Source organism: Rhinolophus sinicus, chromosome 17 (assembly GCF_057876585.1).
Source record: "Rhinolophus sinicus isolate RSI-liver-muscle chromosome 17, RSI-T2T, whole genome shotgun sequence".
Lineage (NCBI taxonomy): Eukaryota > Metazoa > Chordata > Mammalia > Chiroptera > Rhinolophidae > Rhinolophus > Rhinolophus sinicus.
Window position 1 is genome coordinate 197,705,918 of NC_142517.1, and position 19,881 is coordinate 197,725,798.

General features: G+C 45.1%; 1 protein-coding gene and 1 pseudogene across 2 annotated transcripts; one reads left to right on the forward strand and one right to left on the reverse strand.

The window, feature by feature from the left end:
- Positions 1-50: 50 nt before the first annotated feature.
- INHA (inhibin subunit alpha) lies at positions 51-3,208 on the forward strand. Of its 2 annotated transcripts, XM_074313911.2 has the most exons (3): positions 51-889; positions 1,417-1,459; positions 2,201-3,208. In XM_074313911.2, exons 1-3 carry the CDS (start codon positions 809-811, stop codon positions 3,031-3,033), a joined length of 957 nt encoding a protein of 318 aa, XP_074170012.2. In that variant the 5' UTR covers positions 51-808; the 3' UTR covers positions 3,034-3,208. The 2 variants fall into 2 exon arrangements, with proteins under 2 accessions (XP_074170012.2, XP_019597372.3); XM_019741813.3 differs by lacking the exon at positions 1,417-1,459.
- Positions 3,209-3,311: 103 nt separating this feature from the next.
- On the reverse strand, positions 3,312-15,227 carry LOC109452648 (UBX domain-containing protein 2B-like; annotated as a pseudogene).
- Between the last annotated feature and the right edge of the window lie 4,654 nt (positions 15,228-19,881).

Below are 19,881 nucleotides of genomic sequence, written 5' to 3' on the forward strand. Positions count from 1 at the left end.
GAAGACAAGAGCCCAGACTGGCTCCTCCAGGCTAAGTTTAGAGCAGGCGGGACCACCTGCCCCCCGCACTAACCCCAGTTCTAGCTCCAGCCTCAGCCCTTCCCCCCATGACTGACCCAGCAGCTGTTTGTCTGAAAGGGGCCCCAGAAGGTCTGAGGGGCTGGTGTGTTCTGTCACCTTAACAAATAACACTTTTAAGAGCTGGCAGGCCACAGCTCCCAGCCTCCTGTTCCACCTGATGTCACTTCTGTGCTGGGTGCTGGGATGTGACTCTGTGTGTGTGTGTGTGTGTGTGTGTAGGGGGAAGGGGTTGTATGCGAGAGTCAGGTCACTTGGGGTGAAAAACCCTCACCAGCCCCCTCCCCCACATTCCTGGCGGGAGTGGGAGATAAGGCTCAGGGTCACAGACATCTGCGTCAGAGATAGGAGGCCTCAATGCCATGGCAGGGGCAACTCGGACTGCAGGGTGTGGGAAGGCCTAGGGAAGACTGGGATGAGAAGCGTAGAAGAAGGCAGGTGGTGGGATGGGGAAGGGAGAGTGGGGGAGGTCCTGGGCAGACCCTGACAGAGGGGCACAGGGCAGGTTGTGGGTTCGCCATTGTCACGGACAGGTGAGCTATGCTGCCCCGGCTGCCACTGCTACTCCTCTTGCTGGTGGCCCCACAGCGGGGGCATAGCTGCCATGGGCCGGAGGTGGACCGGGAACTTGTCTTGGCAAAAGTGAGGGCCCTGTTCCTGGATGCCTTGGGGTCCCCAGCAGTGACTCGTGAAAGTAGAGATCTTGGAGTCAGGCGTTTGCCCCGAAGACATGCTGTGGGGGGCTCCATGCGCAGGGGCTCTGAGCCCGAGGAGGAGGATGTCTCCCAGGCCATCCTTTTCCCAGCCACAGGTAATGAGGGTGGGGAACTGGTGACTTTGAGAAGCAGTGTGGGACAGCACGGGCTTGGAAGGCAGGCAGATCTGGGTTTGAATCCCAGACCTGCTATTCAACTGGCTTTGCAACAATGGGCCAATGACTAAATCTCCCTGAACTGCTGTATCCTCATGTATAAAATGGGCAATACTGTCTACCGCTCAGGATTTGGGGAGATGCTGCACTTAGAGTGCATGGCTCATACGAGGTAGCCGGGAGATAGTCTCCTGGGAGGCTAAGGGTCTCTAGAGTCAGCGATATCTGGGCGTGGCCTCTTCCTGCCACTTTCCTCCTATTTCTGCCCCTGCTCCCTGTTCTGAACCTTTCTTTAGCCCCAAGTAGCTGAGACTAGAGAAATAACAGAGATGCAGGAGAAATATTTGTTGGGAAACTAGTCTACGTTCTCTTGAGTTCCTTTCTCACCGCCCCATGTTCCACTGACTCAATGAGTAAAGGCCTGCTCTGGCTGGACTTTCTTGTAATCTGGCTCACCTTTCTCTTAGGACCCCTGCCTCCCTGTGCTTCAGTCCCCCTGCAGCACAGTAGGTAAGTGTGGCTTTGGGATCAGGTGGAATCCCGGAATGGCCACTTAGTAGTTCAATGTCACTTCACCTTTCTAACCCTCAGTTTCCTTATCTACAAAATGGGTCGGTCGTTGTGATGTTATCCATGAGATAATCCATGTAGCAGTATAGCCCCAATTGCCAGACCTTCACCTGGTGCTGGTCCATGGTTGTTTAGTGTAGTTTGTATACCTGTCAGGGTAAGGATGCCAACTGCACTTTCTTAGAAAGCACTGTCCTTTATTCTCAGCTATGTCTTTTCTCCTCCTCTTCCTTCTTTTTGGTGTTAACCTATCTTATTAAAGTGGAGTTACTTAAAAATTTTGTTATATACTATTATTGACACGTAAAAAGATATGAAGAGTAATCCTACAAATGCCTGCCTACATGCCATACAAGGTGCCCTTTCACACTTTAAGATGAACAAAAAATTTAAGTGTAACTAACGATTCCAAGTGTTGGTGAAGGTAGAGTGTCAGGGCTTCTTACACATTGCTGATGGGTATATTAATTGGTAAAAACACTTGAGAGAAGTTGGCAATGTCTTGTACTTTTTAAGTCCTTTTGTGATGAAGTAACAGAAAAGGAGCGTCTGTCAGTTCTCCCCAGACTGGGGGGCGTCCTGAGTCTGGCAGAGCACTTAGTGGAGTTTGGGCAGGCTCACGAATGGCAGCTGCGTCCCTCCAGTCAGGGCTGCCCTCTCCCTTCCCTCTGTCTCCTGCAGGTGCCAGCTGTGAGGACCAGCCAGCGGCGGGAGAGCTGGCCCGGGAGGCTGAGGACGGCCTCTTCACATACATGTTCCGGCCATCCCATCACACACGCAGCCGCCAGGTGACTTCCGCCCAGCTGTGGTTTCACATGGGACTGGACAGGCAGGGCACAGCGGCCTCCAATAGCTCTGGGCCCCTGCTAGACCTGCTGGCTCTGTCATCCGGGGGTCCCATAGCGGTGCCGGTGTCATTGGGCCAGGCACCTCCTCGCTGGGCTGTGCTAAACCTGGCTGCCTCTGCCCTCCCTCTGCTGACCCAACCTGTCCTGGTGCTACTGCTGCGCTGTCCCCTCTGTTCCTGCTCAGCCAAGCCTGAGACCACACCCTTCCTGGTGGCCCACACACGGGCCAAGCCGCCTAGCCGAGGGGAAAGAGCCCGACGCTCGACTCCCCCGCTGCCCTGGCCTTGGTCTCCCTCCGCACTGCGCCTGCTGCAGAGGCCTCCAGAGGAGCCCGCTGCCCATGCCCACTGCCACAGGGCAGCCCTCAACATCTCCTTCCAGGAGCTGGGCTGGGAACAGTGGATCGTGCACCCTCCCAGTTTCATCTTCCACTATTGTCACGGTGGCTGTGGGCCACCAACCCAACCAGACGGGCCTCTCCCGTTCCCTGGGGTTCCCCCTACCCCTGTCCAGCTCCTTTCTCTGGTGCCAGGGGCCCAGCCCTGCTGTGCTGCTCTCCCGGGAACCATGAGGCCCCTCCGTGTCCGCACCACCTCGGATGGAGGCTACTCTTTCAAGTACGAGACGGTGCCCAACCTTCTCACGCAGCACTGTGCTTGCATCTAAGGGAGTCCTGCTGGTGGCCGAGCCCCCACCATCACATGCTGGGAGGAAGAACAGAATTTGGAAAATAGATGTTTCCCATTTCCCCCCTTCTTCCACTTGTCTGTCTGAGGGCTCCCCTGCCCCTCTCACCCCTGTCCCATGAGCAATGTGACAATAAACAACCCAGTGCATATGACTTGGCATGCATTCTCGGCTTCTCTGATATGGCGGTGGTGGGTGGTGGAGGGGAGGGCTGGGCCCCAGGAGCATGGGACTGCAGGATCTTAGGTCACTCAGCCTCACTTGACCGCAGAGATCTGGGGTTCAAGATATAGCTGGAGGGGGCAGCCGGATGGCTCAACTGGTTAGAGCACAAGCTCTGAACAACAGGGTTGCTGGTTCGATTCCCACATGGGCCGGTGAGCTGCGCCCTCCACAACTGGATTGAAGGACAACGACTTGGAGCTGAGGGGCCCTGGAGAAATACGCTATTCCCCAATATTCCCCAATAAAATTAAAAGCAAAACAAGACAAAAACAAACTGGACTCACTATTTTAAAAAATAAAAAAGAAAGATAGAGCTGGAATTGGATGTATATCTGGTGGGAAGCTACAATGCTTGGTGACGCAAAGGTGCTGTAGCTCCTGACAGCCACTCTGGAGACAGAACTGGCCCTCATGCCAGCTGTACCTGCTACGTCAATCAGGGTGCCTGCCCTGCCACACCTAAAGGCAACTGCTGTACTTATAGTGCCTACCCAGAAGCCCCTCCCCACCATTCTATGCCTTAGCTGATGGATACCTAGCTCAAGGTCAGGTGATTCTAGACCGGCCAGAGATCATGGCTTAGGGTCCCACTGAGACAGATGTTTGGAGCTGATCAGACCTTGGGTGTCTCAGGAACTTGGGTGGCATGTAAAGGAGAGATGGTGTGAGTTGGCAGCATCTGAAAGTTGACAAGGGCAGAGAGGAGACAGAATGAAGACCTGAGGATTTTAATTTGCTGAGGGCCTGGGACTCCCTCAAACCTATCATGTAGCCCTTCATGAAGCCTGGTTGTGCTGGAATCTGGGTTCTTGAAGTCTTTGGCTTCCTTGATGTGCCCTGTGTGTCTTTAGATAACCCCTTAACTCAGTCAGTCCTTAATGTTGGAAGCATGGAAAGGCAGAGCCTACTGCCGAAAAAAGTATGCTCTTGGGTGAATCTGTGTCCACCCTTCGTGTACGTGCCGAGTCCACAGCAGGGTGCAAGGAACCTTTTCCTTTTCCCGTTGGGTCTCCTATCAGTCCATTCTGCCTGCCTTGATTGGCCATCGGGAGCCCCGCTTCCAGAGCCTTCCTTCCTCCTTTTTTCACTCTCCTCCTTCTCCCTCAGTCGTGTGCTCCTGCTGTCCTGCCCCAGGTCCTGGCTCTCAGCCAGCTGGTTCCATCCAGTCTCCCTTTAAGGGAGGTAGGTGTCACGCGGAAGGTTGGGGATGTTTAGAGCGTTTTCTGATACTGACTGCACCACTGCAGTGTGTATTTCTGCTAACAGAGCGACTCATCGAAAACTCCCTCCTACTAACCCAGCTCATGGGGTGGGCAGGTAAGCACCTCCCCAGGAAGGAGATGTGGAGGGGAGAGAATCCCATCTGGGCATCCTATAGGCTCACACCTTCCCTTACCTCAGCTGAGCTCAGTGAGCTACTGTTCCCTGCAGCACAAGAGCCCACGGCCATGTCCCTGCCATAGCCCCAGTCTCTGTTGATGCTGAATCCCCAAGGAGGCTTCTGTGGCTCTGGAGGGGGACTTGCCTCTCACAGTTCCAAGTCTCTGCCACCACCTTCATTAGACCCAGCGTGGCAGCCCCTCAGATGGTCGTCTGGGGAGAGGGCTGCGGGGGGTCGGCCAGTGCTGGGACTGGGATGTTTCCCTCAAGCCTGCCCGAATGCCACTCTCTGCTGTGGCTTCCTTCCCTTGTCAGGTCCTCCCTGCCCGAGTGGGGCCTTTCCCTGGGATCTTTAATCCTCCTACCAGGTTTAGGATTCTCCTTCTTCCTGCTGGGGCCACCTAGGACCCTGTGTTGTTCAGACTTCCCTGTCCCACGGATGTGGATGAGGGCGGAGGGCTGGGGACCCTGCTGAAGGGCACGGCTTCTGCGCTAGGCCGCTAAGCAGATGGGGTTGCTGGTAAAAAGTTTTCATGTATCTGAGACACAGTGAGAGAACTGAGTACAACGTAGTATCTTTTAACAAAACCAAAAGGGTTCATGTTAAAGTGCTATCTTTTATTCTAAAGTTATCTTTTTTTTTCTGTGTGTGGCAACATGTTGTTTCTTTCATGATATGATGATGATGGTAGAAGGTAGTAGTTCTTTGTTTGTTTTAAACGTTTTTAATTAACAAAATTAAAATTTGGCAATTCTAATTTGGACCCTAAGATTTTTCTTTGTAATTTTGCTGATGAAATCTAGGACATTCCCAAATCGGTGGAATCTGCGAAGTCCTAAAATCCGGGAGTCACTGGTATGGCCCACCCCTTCCAGGGTCTTACGGCCTTAGATTCTGCTAAGTTAGCAAATCAGGAAGATATGGCCGCCCCTAAGAAGGGCCGGCAGTGGCTAAGGACGTCTCTCGTCCTCACTCCTTGCTCTGAGACTAAGAGCCGTGGACTCCAGACATTCTCCCTGTTCCCAGTGCTAATTATTATGGACATTTTGAGTACTCTTCATTCGGAGTCAGTCTGAATAGAAAACCCAACCTAACCTGGCTTAGACCAAAAATAAAAAATAAATCACTGGCTCATACCAAGTGCATGAGCGCAGCTGGCTAAGGTGGGCTTTATTCTGGGCTCTGAAGATGCTCCAAGGATCCAGTTCTAGGCTCTGCATCCCCTGGGGCAGCTCCATCCCAGGTCCCTGGAGGCCTGGGCAGCCCCAGGCTCTCACCATCACACTACTTGGTCTAGCAGGAGGGAGTTTGCTTGCAAAAGTCCCTCAGGGGTCTTGGTGGCCTGATTGTCCTGATTAGGGTCATGTGCTCCTCCAAGAAGGTTGCCTGAGGAAACAGAGTGAGTTAATGATGTAGGTCTTGTGTCCTACCCTGCAGCCCAGAGCCTAAAGCACAAGGACTAAAAGTGAAAAAAAAGGTGATATCCCCAAAACAGGGTACAGTTACCCCCAAAAGGTGAGGTAGATGCTGAGAAAAAAGTACTGTTGGTCCGTCCTCCTTATTATCTCTCACACGAAGCCCTTTCTCTCTCCCTACCCGGATGCTATTTTATCATTTAGGGGGCAATTCTTGATCGGGCAATTCAGCAGCCTCCTTCACCGGTCTCTAAGAGTCACTCCCTTCCTATCCCCGCAGTGCCTGTTCCGCCTGGCAGCTAGAGGATTCTTCTTTTGTGATCATGTCCCTTAGGTGGCTTAAACACTCGTCTACACAAAGCTCAACCTGCTTTGTGTGGTACTTGTGCCCTTTACAACTGACCCTAAACCCATCCTCCCTCCTCTCTCCACCCAACCACACACACCCTCACTCTGTTGGTACAAAGTCTCGTCATTCCTCAGATACATCATTTTATTGTCAAGCTGCCCAGTCAGCACGTCTCCTTTCCTCAGGCAATGCCTCCTTTAAGATCCAATTCTGACGTCATCTCTTCTGCGACTCCCTGGGGTGGTAGTAAGCCACTCCCTCCTCACTGCTTCCTGGGCACTTTGTGTTTTTTTTTTTTAATGTTGATTAAAAAAAAAAAGTTACTTGTTTTTGATTTCATAAGTAGCACATAGATATAATCTCACAGTAAAAATTCAAATATTAAAAATAATGCTGAGGTTCCCTTGATTGTTTCTCCCAATTCCTGTCCCATCCACAGAGGTAAGTGTCCTGCCAGACCTATTTCTATGAGTTTACATACATATACCTACTTTGTAGAAATCATCTCCCTGTCATGGTATGCCTTACGGATGTGCTGTAACGTTTTCACTTTATTTCTGAGAGCTATCTTTGACTTTATTTTCCAGTCCTGCTATTACCTTCTTTTTTTCTTACCAATCACATTTTTGCCCCCCCCCCCAAGAAATAAGTTTCTTTTGTTAATTTTATTATTTATATAACAAACATGTACCCAGCGCTTACTATGTGCCAGGTATGTTACAACTAAAATCTCATGCAATTCTCACAACAACCCTAGGAGGTTATTATACCTGTGGGGATAGAGTCCCAGAGAGCAGTTTCCAGGCTCTCGGCCTCACGTGGAAAGGTGCTGGCTCAGGTAGTAGATGGCCATCAGCTATAATCAGACGGCCATCAGCTGTGGCTTGGTAGCCATCAGCTGTAACCAGCTGTAGCGATTAGCCACTAATAGAACTGCCGTGGCTACACTGGCAAGGGGGTTGGTTGGTTGGCAGAGAAACAGACTGCGGATTGCGGTTAGCTAGTGGGATTGGTTGGTAGAGAAGCAGACAGCAGATTGCAGATCGTGTGGCTCCTGCTTCCTGTGTCTCCAACCCAGCAACCAGCGAGAATATAGTGGTACGACTCCCTTATCTGTGGCTCCATGGGTGTTCCTTTTTGGCCTCACCATATCCTGCGTTCTTGTGCAGGGAGCAGGACTAGAGTCCCTGCATGACAACACCCATTGCACAAATGAAGAAACTGAGGCGCAGAGAGATTACGTAATTTACCCAGTCACATCCCTTGTAGGTGGTGGAGTGAGGCTTTGAACCTCAGAAGTCTGTTTCCAGAGTTTGTACACCACCCCTCTAGTACATTACCACACCATCGCTCCTCTGTTCTTCAAATTTGTCTGCTGAGGAGACGAAACTATTTGTGTATGTTGATAATGAGGGCATCCTAGCTCCAGGACATGTGTGCAGATAGCAATCACTTTTTTTTTTGCAGTTCTAATCTCTGAAATTTCTTATCTTTTTTTTCAGTGAAAACATTCTTCATTGGTAAGCAGACACTTCAAACTTTTTGATTACATACATCATGTAAAGCGACTGACCTCATACATGGTTGTCTAACTCCTCATTGTTCCAAAATCTTTTCTGAGATGTTTATAAATTTTAAAAGTGGTAGTGACTGCGGCAATAAAAAGAATTCAGGAAAACAACTCTAAATTAAGCAAAACATATGTAGCATATGTGGAAGTATTGTTCGTCCCTTTTGGATGTTTCATTTCTCTCCTAATATAAACTTCTATATTTTGGAAGACTATTATAGACCAAAATGACAATTATTTTTATACGTGCACTTATAGGCATTCTACCTACCTGATAAATAGAAACTGCAAGAATAAAATTTGAAATAATTTTAGAAGATTTGGTTAATTTTTTTCCCATTTTGTTAATCCAAAACATGACAATGCCCTTTTATTTAAAATGTTCATTTTTTCCCCCAATAAATTATTCCTTTGGGAAGACGATTTTGTTTCTGTAAAAGTGCAGTTTATCCCTGGTAAGCTTTTTGAACTGGGACTGACTGGTATTTATGTATTATCCAAGTTGTTTTTCAATAAGTGAAAAGGAGCAAGGCTTCCTATTCTGAGGGGAAGACTTATGAATAATCTTCTAACTATATTATGACACTGAGAAAAGGGTTTCTCTGTGGTGGTGGACTCAGCACATTTATCCTGTAGCAGTTCTGCTAGCACTCCTAGTATTAAAACCTATATCCCAAAATAGAGATGGTATTAATGTTATCTAGGAAAGATCTGTGGCAGAGCTTACTATCTCTCATGACATACATAGGAGACCCACACGTCTCTTGAGAATGTTATGTCAGCAGAAACATTGCCATCTTAAATTGAAAGAGATAGAGAGAGGATGAAAAGAAAGAAAGCAGTTGGACACCCACTCCCAAATTCTACAGGCAAGAAATAAGCTGATAAAACCACTCAGCTACATAGATGTGCAACCTTTCATGAAAAAAGAAAGACGACTCTGAGAAGGAGTCACAAACCCAAAGAATGAAGCTGCAAACCACTGAAGATTGTTCCCAGACCTTGAAACCTAATGGGATGTGCCTAGCTGGATTTCTAAATTTCTTGGGACTGGTAGCTCCTTTTTTCATTCAATTTTCTGCTTTTTGAATGGGAATGTCTGTAACTATGCTTTTTCTATGCTTGTTCTACTAATATATTTGGGAGCAGATTACTTGTTTTGTAGGTTCACAGGTGCACAGATGAAGATGAATTGTGCCCCAGGAATCACACCAAAATTTTCATCATACTTGATTTAGGTAATTTACATAATGAGATGTGGAACATTTTTTTTTTAATTCTTTCTTTTTTTAATTTTTATTGGGGAATATTGGGGAACAGTGTGTTCCTCCAGGACCCATCAGCTCCAAGTCATTGTCCTTCAATCTAGTTGTGGAGGGCGCAGCTCAGCTCCAAGTCCAGTTGCCGTTTTCAATCTTTAGTTGCAGGAGGAATAGCCCACCTTCCCATGCGGGAACTGAACCGGCAACCTTGTTAAGAGCTCATGCTCTAACCAACTGAGCCATCTGGCCGCCCGAGATGTGGGACTTTTAAGCCGGTGAGATTTAGATAAGATTTTGGATGTTGAGCTGATGCTGTAATGGATTGCGACTTTTGAGCACCTTTGGAGGGGGTGGATTTATTTGAGATGGGTGTGACTCTTTGGGGCAAAGGGAGACCGTGGCATGCAGAATAATGGCCTTCCATGTCCTGATGCCCAAATCTGTGAATATGTTACCTTATATGGCAAAAGGGACATTGTGGATGAGATTGTGAAGCAACTTGAGATAAGGAGATTAGCATGGGTTACCTGGGGGAGGCCAAATGTAATCACAAGAATCCTTATAAGAGGGAGGCAGAAAAACAAAAGTTGGTCGTAGAAAAATGTAAGGACAGAAGCAGAGATTGGGGTGAAAGGGTCATGAACCAAGGGATGCCAGAAGCCTCTACAGCAAGGGTGTCCAAACTGCAGCCCGCGGGCCAACTGTGGCCCACAATCCATTGTTAATTGGCCCGCAGCAAATTCCAAAAATATATTTAGTTTACTTAAATAAACCAGGTGAGGCAAAATGTACTTCACCTCGAGTGAGTGGCCCGGCTGTTTGTGTATTTTACCGCATATGGCCCTTGGTAAAAAACGTTGAAAAAAGTTTGGACACCCCTGCTCTACAGATTGGAAGAAGCAAAGACCTGATTCCCCCTTGGAGCCTCCTGAAGGAACCTGTGATAGGAACCTGTTATTTTACATGGCAAAGGGGACTTTGTAGGTGTGATTAAAGTTACTCCAGACATTAAGAGGGGGTTGGAGATGATAAACATGAATTATCTGGTGGGTCCAATCTAATCACATGAGTCCTTTAAATACGGAGAACCTTTCCTGGCTGTTGTCAGAGAGCTGTGATGACAGAAGGCTCAGAGAGATGCAGCATTGCTGGCTTTGAAGATGGAAGTAGGCGGCCACAAGCCAAGGAATGCAGGCAACGTCTAGAAGCTGGAAAGGTAAAGAAATGACTCTTTCCTAGAGGCCCATGAAAGGAATGCAGGCCTGTTGTGACCTTGATTTTAGCCCAGCGAGACCCATGTTAGACTTCTAACCTATAGAATTGTCAGATGGTGGTAAACCTGTTATTGCAAGCCACTAAGTTTGTAGTAATTTGTTATGGCAGCAATAGGAAACTAACCAGGAGTCACCAAAGATGAAGTGGTGTCTGGGAAGGAAAGAAAGCTTTTTCTATCATTCCTAATATAGCATGCCTCATTTTGGAAATACGCAGTTTTAGCAGAAATGCAAACATTTATGCTTACCATTTGGTAGATCCAGCATGCCTGAAAAAAAAAAAATTCCTAAATTTCTACACTAGTTTTTGTCTTGGAATAGAATATGTACTGGATTAGGCAGCTAGGACAGTGTTTAGTATATATAATGGTTCCCCTAGAAAAATGTGTTGAATGTGTAAATGTATGTGATCAAGATAGGTTCTGGGAGGCATTGTAATTATTCAACTTTAAAGTGCTGTTTACCACAGCTTCTCAAGGATCGCTGACCTTTATGTCTTTTATTTCTAGTTTATGATGGTCATCGCTCTATAAAATACAATGCTGAACTGTATTTTTTGATACTAGTAATACAGCTAAATCAATAAGTAAAAAGGATGTATAAAATCTTAGTAGCAGAAATAATTATTGTATGATCAAACTGTTTTAAAATCAGAAAATAGACACTTTTCAGGATGTATCACAAAAACTTCAATTTACTTGATAAAAAGGTTTCTTAATGGTTGTTGGCCAAGGCAGCAACAAGAAACTCGAACACATTGGGGTTGGCCGGATGGCTCAGTTGGTTAGAGCACCAGCTCTGAACAACAGGGCTGCCGGTTCGACTCCCACATGGGCCAGTGAGCTGCGCCCTCCACAACTAGATTGAAGACAACTAGATTGAAGACAATGAGCTGCCACTGAGCCTCCGCTGAGCCTCTGGAGGGGCAGCCGGATGGTTCAGTTTGTTTAGAGCATGAGCTCTTGACAAGGTTGCTGGTTTAACTCCCGCATGGGATGGTGGACTGCGCCCTCCGCAAATAAGATTGAAAACAGCACCTGGACCAGAGCTGAGCTGCGCCCTTCACAACTAGATTGAAGGACAACTTGGAGCCGATGGGCCCTGGAGAAACACACTGTTCTCCAATATTCTCCAATAAAAAATTTAAGAAAAAAAAAGGAAAAAGAAACTTTAATGCAAATTTAATCAAATGCGTTTATCAAAAAGGGGTTTTGTTCATTTTTTCCCTGCAAATAAATGTTGTTACATTAACACTGAGCATGTAACAAATTGGTTTGCCTGGACGTTTAAAACCTATCAACATTAGCCAGCCCTGCAAACTAAAAACTCAACATATTTATCTCAAGATCTATCCCTAATACAAATTTATCTATAATGAGGCTGCAGATAGAATAAAAACAAACCCAAAATGTATCTGTAAAAGTAATAAAAATAACTTGATTGTGTTTATGCTGGAAGTGTTATTAATATCACACTATTTTCTTACCTGCTACTGCATGGATATGAGTAACATTATTATAGCTGCTGGAGTATCACAGTGTTAAGAATATCTGCTTTGTGTGTCAGGCTTTCATCAGTTAGCTCTCTGTTTGCCAATGAAGTCTGTGCTCACTGTTGCATCTTTGTATCAAACGGCTCTCATCTGCTAACCTGATTTGAATTTTTGTCATTGGCACTAAATCATCGTTAGGAAAAAAACTGCCCTAAGAATTGACTTCTCCTCCATTTCTGGGGAGGAAGGAGGCCTATTTCAGATGTAAGACTTTATTTTCTCCACTAAAAGTCTCGAACCTTTTCCTAAGTTTTATGTCTTCTTGACTTGATGGTCTTCCATATCCAAATTGGCCTACGTGAACCAGTTGCAGAAGTTCCTGGGGGAACCTGTTTTAAATCTTCTGCCAGCAATAATGCCACTTTAAAATATTTCTAATACGTGTAAGTTGTTGAATTTCAGGCATGCATGCAATAAGAATCACCTTTCCCTTAACAGACTCCAGAAATTAAGCATGTGTTAGGTCATTGTAAGGTCTCACTTCTCCACCATCTAAACTGAAATTGTTGCCCCACAGTTTATGCAAAGTCTGCAGCTGATTTCTCCATTACATGTATTCAGACCGCTTACAAAAGGAATACCCGATCTGTATCCTCTAAGTGTAGATGACTCAGATTTATCATCACCGAAAGGTCTTGAGGCTTTGTTCAGAGGGACAGTCCCATATTCCTTTGTCTCTTTGAAAAAATTCATTCACAATTTTCCCAGTAAAAGGCCAAATTATCTGTAATCCACTATTCACGTTCACTTCAATAGAAAGAACCTTACAGTGGCGTGACGTGCTGGTCAGCACCTTATATTAATCAAGTGACCACATCTTCAATAGCAGGAAAACCTTTGAGATGGTGTTCATGCAGTTTTTAAGACTAACTTTAGTTCTATCAGATTTGGAAGATTTTTGTTTCACTTCATCTTCATATAATTCTGCCAAGGCCAATGTATTTCTTGATACATTATCACTTTGGTTGTTTTCAGGGGTGTTTTTTTTTTTTTTTTTTGCAAGGTCTTCACATTCTGATTAAATTCTGCAAATCCTGTGGTTTTGGGGTCCATAGTCCCTAAGACCTCTCTTACTTTGTGGGCTAGGTGCTGCCCTCACCATCTTTCACCACCAGCTCCCGGGGCTCTTATCCTTTCAATGTTTCTTTTATTCCTCTTTTTTTTTCCGGTCTATTTTGTCCTACTCTTTAGTTTGAACAAATTTACTGAAGTCTTTGTTTTCACCATTGTTTTTGCCTCTCGCCTCTTCCTCTTGAACTCATTTTTCTTAATGCTGATTTATCCTCTTTTCTTATTTATTTCAGAGTAAGTCTGTAGGTGATAAACTTTTTGAACCCTGCCCCCAACTGAAAAAGTCTTTTTATTTTCACCCTTGAATGATGGTGGGGCTGTTTATATAATTCTAGATTCAAAGGTGTTTTTCCTTTGAATTTTGAAAAACCCTCTCTCTTTTCTTCTTGCGTCCTGTTTTTCAGTGAGAGATGTAATGTCAATATGATTCTTATACCTTTGTAGTTCATTTTTTTTTTTTCCTCATTGGAAGTTTTCAGGATTTCCTCCTTATCATGACGTCTGAAATTGCATCCCATTAGATCTGCATGTTAGTTTTAAAACTAACGTTTGGTGCCAAAAAGATCCTGATTGGCACTTGGTGGCCCTTTCGATCTGAAAATTCATGGTTTTCTTCAATTCTGGGACATTTTCTTCTTTCATTTATTCAAATATAACTTTCTCTCACATTCTTTCTATTTTCTACCCCAGAACTTTTATTGGATGATATTGAAAGTTTTAGATCATTCCTCTGAATATTTTAGCTTTTTATTTTAACAAATGCTTTTCATATTTTATCTTGTACTGTGTGATAGAAAAACATATTTGCTCATTCCTCTGGGTCACACACATACCCTTTAGCTGTGCTCATTCTGATTGTTCTTCTGAGGTGATTTTTGTTGTTTCATAACCATGTTCAAGTTTTCAGTTGCTTTTTAAAAAAGTGAATGTGATATCCTTTTGCCTCCAGGAATGTTATCATTATTCTAAAGTCCTGTTCTTGCTCTATGAGAGATTTCACTGGGTGAAAGTTCTGTACGTTGGATTTAGTATGTTTTCCAAGATGTTGACTTTCTTAAAATGTTTGGTGATTATTGGTTGGAAGTTCATCCTTTATCCGAGATTCCCTGTTAGACTGCTTGTCCTCTCTGATTGTACACTCCTTAGCAAAAGGGATGTAAGACGATGTCATGGCATACATCACAATGTGTTGTCAGTCAGGGTCTGGCAGGGGCATATACTGCTGGGTGGGGTATTTTGGCAGCTCATCTGCAAGTGGGTCCTTCCTTTTCCTCCTACTGGTACCAGTCACCAGGAACACTGTCCTTTGTCCCCACCTAATGATGTCACATCCACCGCTCCTGCCTGGAGGCAGATAATTCTGCTGGAGTCTCTTGGCCCCAGGAGACAAGGAGAGGGAGTGTGTGGGGGAGTAGCTGACATGCTTGTTGGTGCCTGCTGTGCCGCCCTGAATAATCAGAGTCCTGTCAGGAGCTCCCAGCACCCACTCTCATTGGGCATACAGTGCTCTTGGTATGGTTTCACCTCCTGTGACAGTCTGCTGCGACACGCACATTTGGGGCTGTGGTTTTCTTCTCTGACAAGTTCCCAGCTGTCATCCATCTTTCAGAGATTCCTCATGGTTTCTGGTCCACCAAGGGCTCTCGTTGTCCTGGGCGATTATGAATTTATTTACTTAGTTTTATAACTTTTCCATTATTTCTAACCATTTAGGATGGGAGGAGGAGGGTGCAGCATGTATTTAGTTTGCAATCTTGGACTGGAACCATCTCCCACAGCACTATCTCTACCATAATATGTATCATGTTTGTGGTAGACAGAATAACAGCCCCCTCCTCCAAAGATGACTACATCCTAATCCCCAGAAACTATGAAAATGTTATGTCACAGGGTAAAGGAGAATTAAGATTGCAGTTGGAATTAAGGTTCCTCATCCACTGACCTTAAAATAGGGAGATTATCATGGATTATCCAGGTGGGCCCAATGCAATCACAAGGGTCCTTAAAGGTGGAAGAGGAAGATAGAAGAGTTAGTGTCAGAGCGATGTGATATGAGAAAGACTCACCTGGCCATTGTTGGCTGTGAAGATGGGACGGGACCACAAAGCAGGGAAATGGGCAGCCTGTCAAAGTTGGGAAAAACAAGAAAACAGATTTCCCTCCTAGAAAGGCACATAGCTCTCCTGACACGTTAATTTTAACCTAGTGAGATCCATTTTGGACTTCTGACCTTCAGAATTATGAGATAATAAATGTGTTGTTTCAAGCAGCTAAGTTTGATATACATTGTTGCAGCAGCAATAGGAAGCAAACACAATGTTGACACTTGATTGTTGGCGTCTGTCTCTTCCACCACACTGCCTGCTTCTGGAGAACAAGAGCAGTACTGTTGTCTCCTTTATTTACCCAGAATCCAGCATAGGATCTGGCACATAATCAGGGCTCAGTAAATACATGTTGAAGGAATGAAAGAATGAAAGACTGCTCTAACTTTGAGGTTCTAAAGAGGCTCTGAGATTCCAAAGCAGCCTTTGCCTTTCACTTCTCTAAGCCCTGGAGACCTTAAGCCCTTAGCCCTCACTCTTCCCATTTCCTTTCCCCACTGACCCATGTTTCTCATTGCAGGTCTTACTGCTATATAGTTGCAGCTTCCTCCCTTACTGTGGACCATCTCCCTCCTTTCTCCAGCCCTGTGTGCAGGGAGAATTGAGATGGAAGACATATGTCACATATGTACCTGACTTTGCCAACAGGCCTTCTGCAGATTATGTCTGAAACAGTGACTTCCTCTCTGCCTGCTTTCCTCCCTCTCCATAGATACCTCCACTCACATTTCCTATCAGGCTTCTGCTCTTTTCCTACCAGCTGGAATGGAGAATGTAGTGTTCATCTCATCTTCTCCTTTCTGGGTTCTGAATTAAGCACAAGGTCCCCATCTTTCTTATAGCACTCTGTAACCCCTTCTCAGATGACTCCATGGGTTTCCAGGATAGATAACGAAAAGAATTAAAGGCACTGTCAGGTGACTTCAGGTTTACCAGAAAGCCACTCAGGGAATCCCTTAGTGTATTTTGTGCAGAACTTCAAAGTCCCCTCAGGCTGGGTGATAAGAGCTGCTGCTGGGTCACTGGAATATTGTTATTTTGTTGCTTCCTTTTTAGTCAGCCATTCTCAGGCCCTGGCTTCTCTGATTTTGCATTGAGCTTGGCTTCTGCCTCTCCAGCTTTCCCTCCGTGTATCTCATGTTTAGTCTCTCCTGGAAGAAGGCTCTAGTGGGCTTGCTTGGTCACTGTCCAATGCAGAGTTCTCATGCTAGACTTCCTCCATTGTTGCTGGTTTGTCCCATACGTTTGATTTTCATGACTGGGCCAATTCCTGGGATTCTTTTGTGGCTAGGTCTAGTAGCAGAGCCAAGAGACACAATGTGTGGTCACTTATGTAGAAAAAAACTGTCTCTGACTACTCAATGCTGGGATCAGTGGCACCAGCCACACAGACACTATTTTTGGAGGTAATGGTCACCCCTCTTCATTCTCTTCCATTTGCCCCTCTTTCCCACTCCATGAAGATATCTAGTTGATGAAACAAGTAGGTCACCCAATTTCACCCTCCCACCCACAAACACAATTTCAAGTGTGAAATTTTCATTTTGAAGGAATCCTTACGTCTGTCATCCGATCTGCTGTAGGACGCTGCAGCATCAGAGTAGTAAGGTCTAGATCCAGGACAACGGCGCATGTCTTAAAGATGAACTATTACTTCTGTTTCCCTGTGCACAACAGTGCAGGGGGTTGCATGCTCCAAGGTAGCAGAAACAAGTTGGCTTTGGACAAGGACTCTGAGGTCTGTATTCCCCGGTAGCTGACTTTGTCGGTTTTTGGTTTTTGTTTTTTAAGGAGGGCACAGCTCACAGCGGCCCATGTGGAGATTGAACTGGCAGCCTTGGTGTTATTAGCACCACGCTCTAAACAACTGAGCTAACTGGTCACCCCCAATGACTTAGTCCTTCTTGTATGAAGATATCCTCTCCTTTCTTTGCATCCCTGCTGCCTAAACTAGTAATGAGCACACCTTTCCTTGCCTCTTTGATTGCATGCATGTTGCGGAGGCTACCCCAGGGAACTTAGGGGCTTAGGGCTGGCAGGAAGCTACCAGTGGCAGCTGCTTACAACTCATTTCTCTCCTTACACATTGTGGATGTGGGGTGTGAAGCCTGAGGTGGATGAGTCGTGCATGCCTCTCTAGTGTGAGATCCACTGCTGTGCTGGGAGGTCTAGGTCATGTGCTTGGAAGGTCCAGCTGAGGATTTAGGTGGAGTATTATTCTTGGGGAATAAAATTCAGAGGAGTGGTTGTATGTTAAGAGTGTGCTATCATAGCATTTCTCTGAGAAACACAATTGCATTCATGGAAATATGAAATTATGCAGTAGCAGGCTATATATATTACAATACTTTCCAAGGACAATTTTTGTTTTTAAACAACATTGCATACCTTTTTAAATAAAGATCATTCTGTAAGAAGTGGATTTGAACCTCAAACTTTGAAGAGACTTTAGATTTAATTTTTAAAACAGTGTTTAGCTTTTCGATCCTTCTGGAATTCAATGTGCATGGTATGAAGGAAGGAACTTGAGTTTTTGTCCCCTAGATGGATAGCTAGTTGTCTCAAAACTACTGAAGAACTCATTATTTATACGATTAAAATAAATTTTATTGTGTATAATAAAAGAATTTTCATGTAGTCATGGTTATTTCTGTATTTCTATCAATATGTGTCTATCTCTGTGTCAGTATCATGCTGCTTTGGTTACTGAGGCTTCCTAGGACATTTTGCTATCTGGTAGGGCAAGGCCCCTATTAGTGCCTCTTGTTCTTTTTTTTCTTCAACATTCCTTGGCAGTGCTCATGTGTTTAGTCTTCCAGAGGAATTTTAGAATCAACTTATTAAGTTCCAAAATCTTCCCATTGGAATTTTGAAGGAAATTGCATTAAATTGACATCATTATAATATTGAATTATATTGAATAATCTTCTCATTAGGAACATGTTACATTTTCATTTACTTAGGTCATTTCTAATGTCCTTATAGATCTGGCATATTTCTCAAAATGTTCTAGGTATATACTCTCTTTTTTTTTTTTCTTCCTGTTATGGTGAATGGAATAATTTTATTCCTTTTTTAGACTTTAAGTTTTGAAAAGGTTTTGTCTTAGTCAAGTTTCTTATGGTAGCAATTTACACAAATACACTGAAACTTAGGCCCCAAAAAAATTCTTTGGATGATGGCCAAAGCCTCCCCTGCAGGCAAAGGGCAAAAAGGGGAGTGGGCCTCAAAAGGGGGCTAGAAAAAGAACTGCTGTCTCCTGTTGCTGCTTCCCTCAGTAGATCTGTTTTTCTCTCCCTCTGGAGCTCCGCTTTCTTAGCTGCTCTCTGTCCCACATTTCACATTTCTGGGAAGCAAGGGGTTGTAGAACAAATTTGGCTACAGTGGGTCACCCGTATGAATAGAGCAATTCTCAGAAAAACTCTGTAGGCTGGGAGGCACTGCTGAAATAGGTTTCAAAATACTGCAACTTCAAAAGAATCTGTCTCTTCTTGCCTAAGAGGGTTAGAGTTGGCAGTGACAACGATATGGGAAAACCCTCCCTCCCTAGTTCCAGGTGATTCGATAAATAGGGACTGACAATCACATGGTTACAGGATTAATAATTCAATAAAAACATATCAAGCCCCTTTTAACTTTATATTTGCATACTGCTTTGTTGTTCAGTGTGCTTCAATTTATTCCATTTAACTGCCCTTTTAGGCTTTTGGCTCAGATCACATGTAGTATACCATGTCAAATTGTATGGTTTAGGGGCATAAATTGCCATTAAAAGTATTTTGTCTTTAGAAAATACAACCCTTAAAATTTTGCAACTTGGGATAAAAATGATTATGAACCTATTCCTACTCTCAACTAGATTAATTTTGAAATGAATCAGAAAGGGGCACTTCATTAAAAAAAAATCCAAAAAAACCCAAAAACAAACAAACCCTCCCTGAAAACCAGAAATTCCGTTAAGAGACTTTTCATTGAAAGAAGCTTAAATCTAGTTAGTATTTGACCCGGAGCCAGGTGAAAGCTCCAAGGGGAACTTGGAACCAAGAAACTTTGGCAGTCTTGGCGCAATCAGTTACTAATTGAATGACCTTCACAAGTAACCTAGCCTCTGTGAACCTGTTTTCTGTTTTCAAACCTGGATAATTACTTTTCGATGCCGGTGTGATGCGACGAAGCACAGCAAAAGCAAAGGACTAGGTATACATGGAGTGTCCCAATCACTAATGTGAATACCTGACACCGCTGAAGGGAAAAAAACGAGCTTGGAGGGAGATTAAGGAAAAAGCGCCAAGGGAACCCCGTAAGTGGCACCTCCGCCAGCTTCAGGTCTTTCACACTTATCGAAAAACTCCTTGCTATGGAGGGCACACGCTGCTCTCTTTTAGTTGGAAAATGAGTGTTTGCTTTGGACAAGTCTTTTCCTAACAGCAAATTCAATTTCTGCAAACTTTGCTTCCCCGCCAAGTCTGCAAAAAACGAGGCAGGTTTTCCTCCCTGGTCCGGGGAGGAGCCCTGGCGGACCCAGCGGGCGCCCCAGGCTGCGAGGGCCCCACTAAGGGGTGGGGACGGTGGGGGCCCAGCTCGGGGATGAAGTCCCGGCCCAAGAAGCAGGGACCGAAGGGC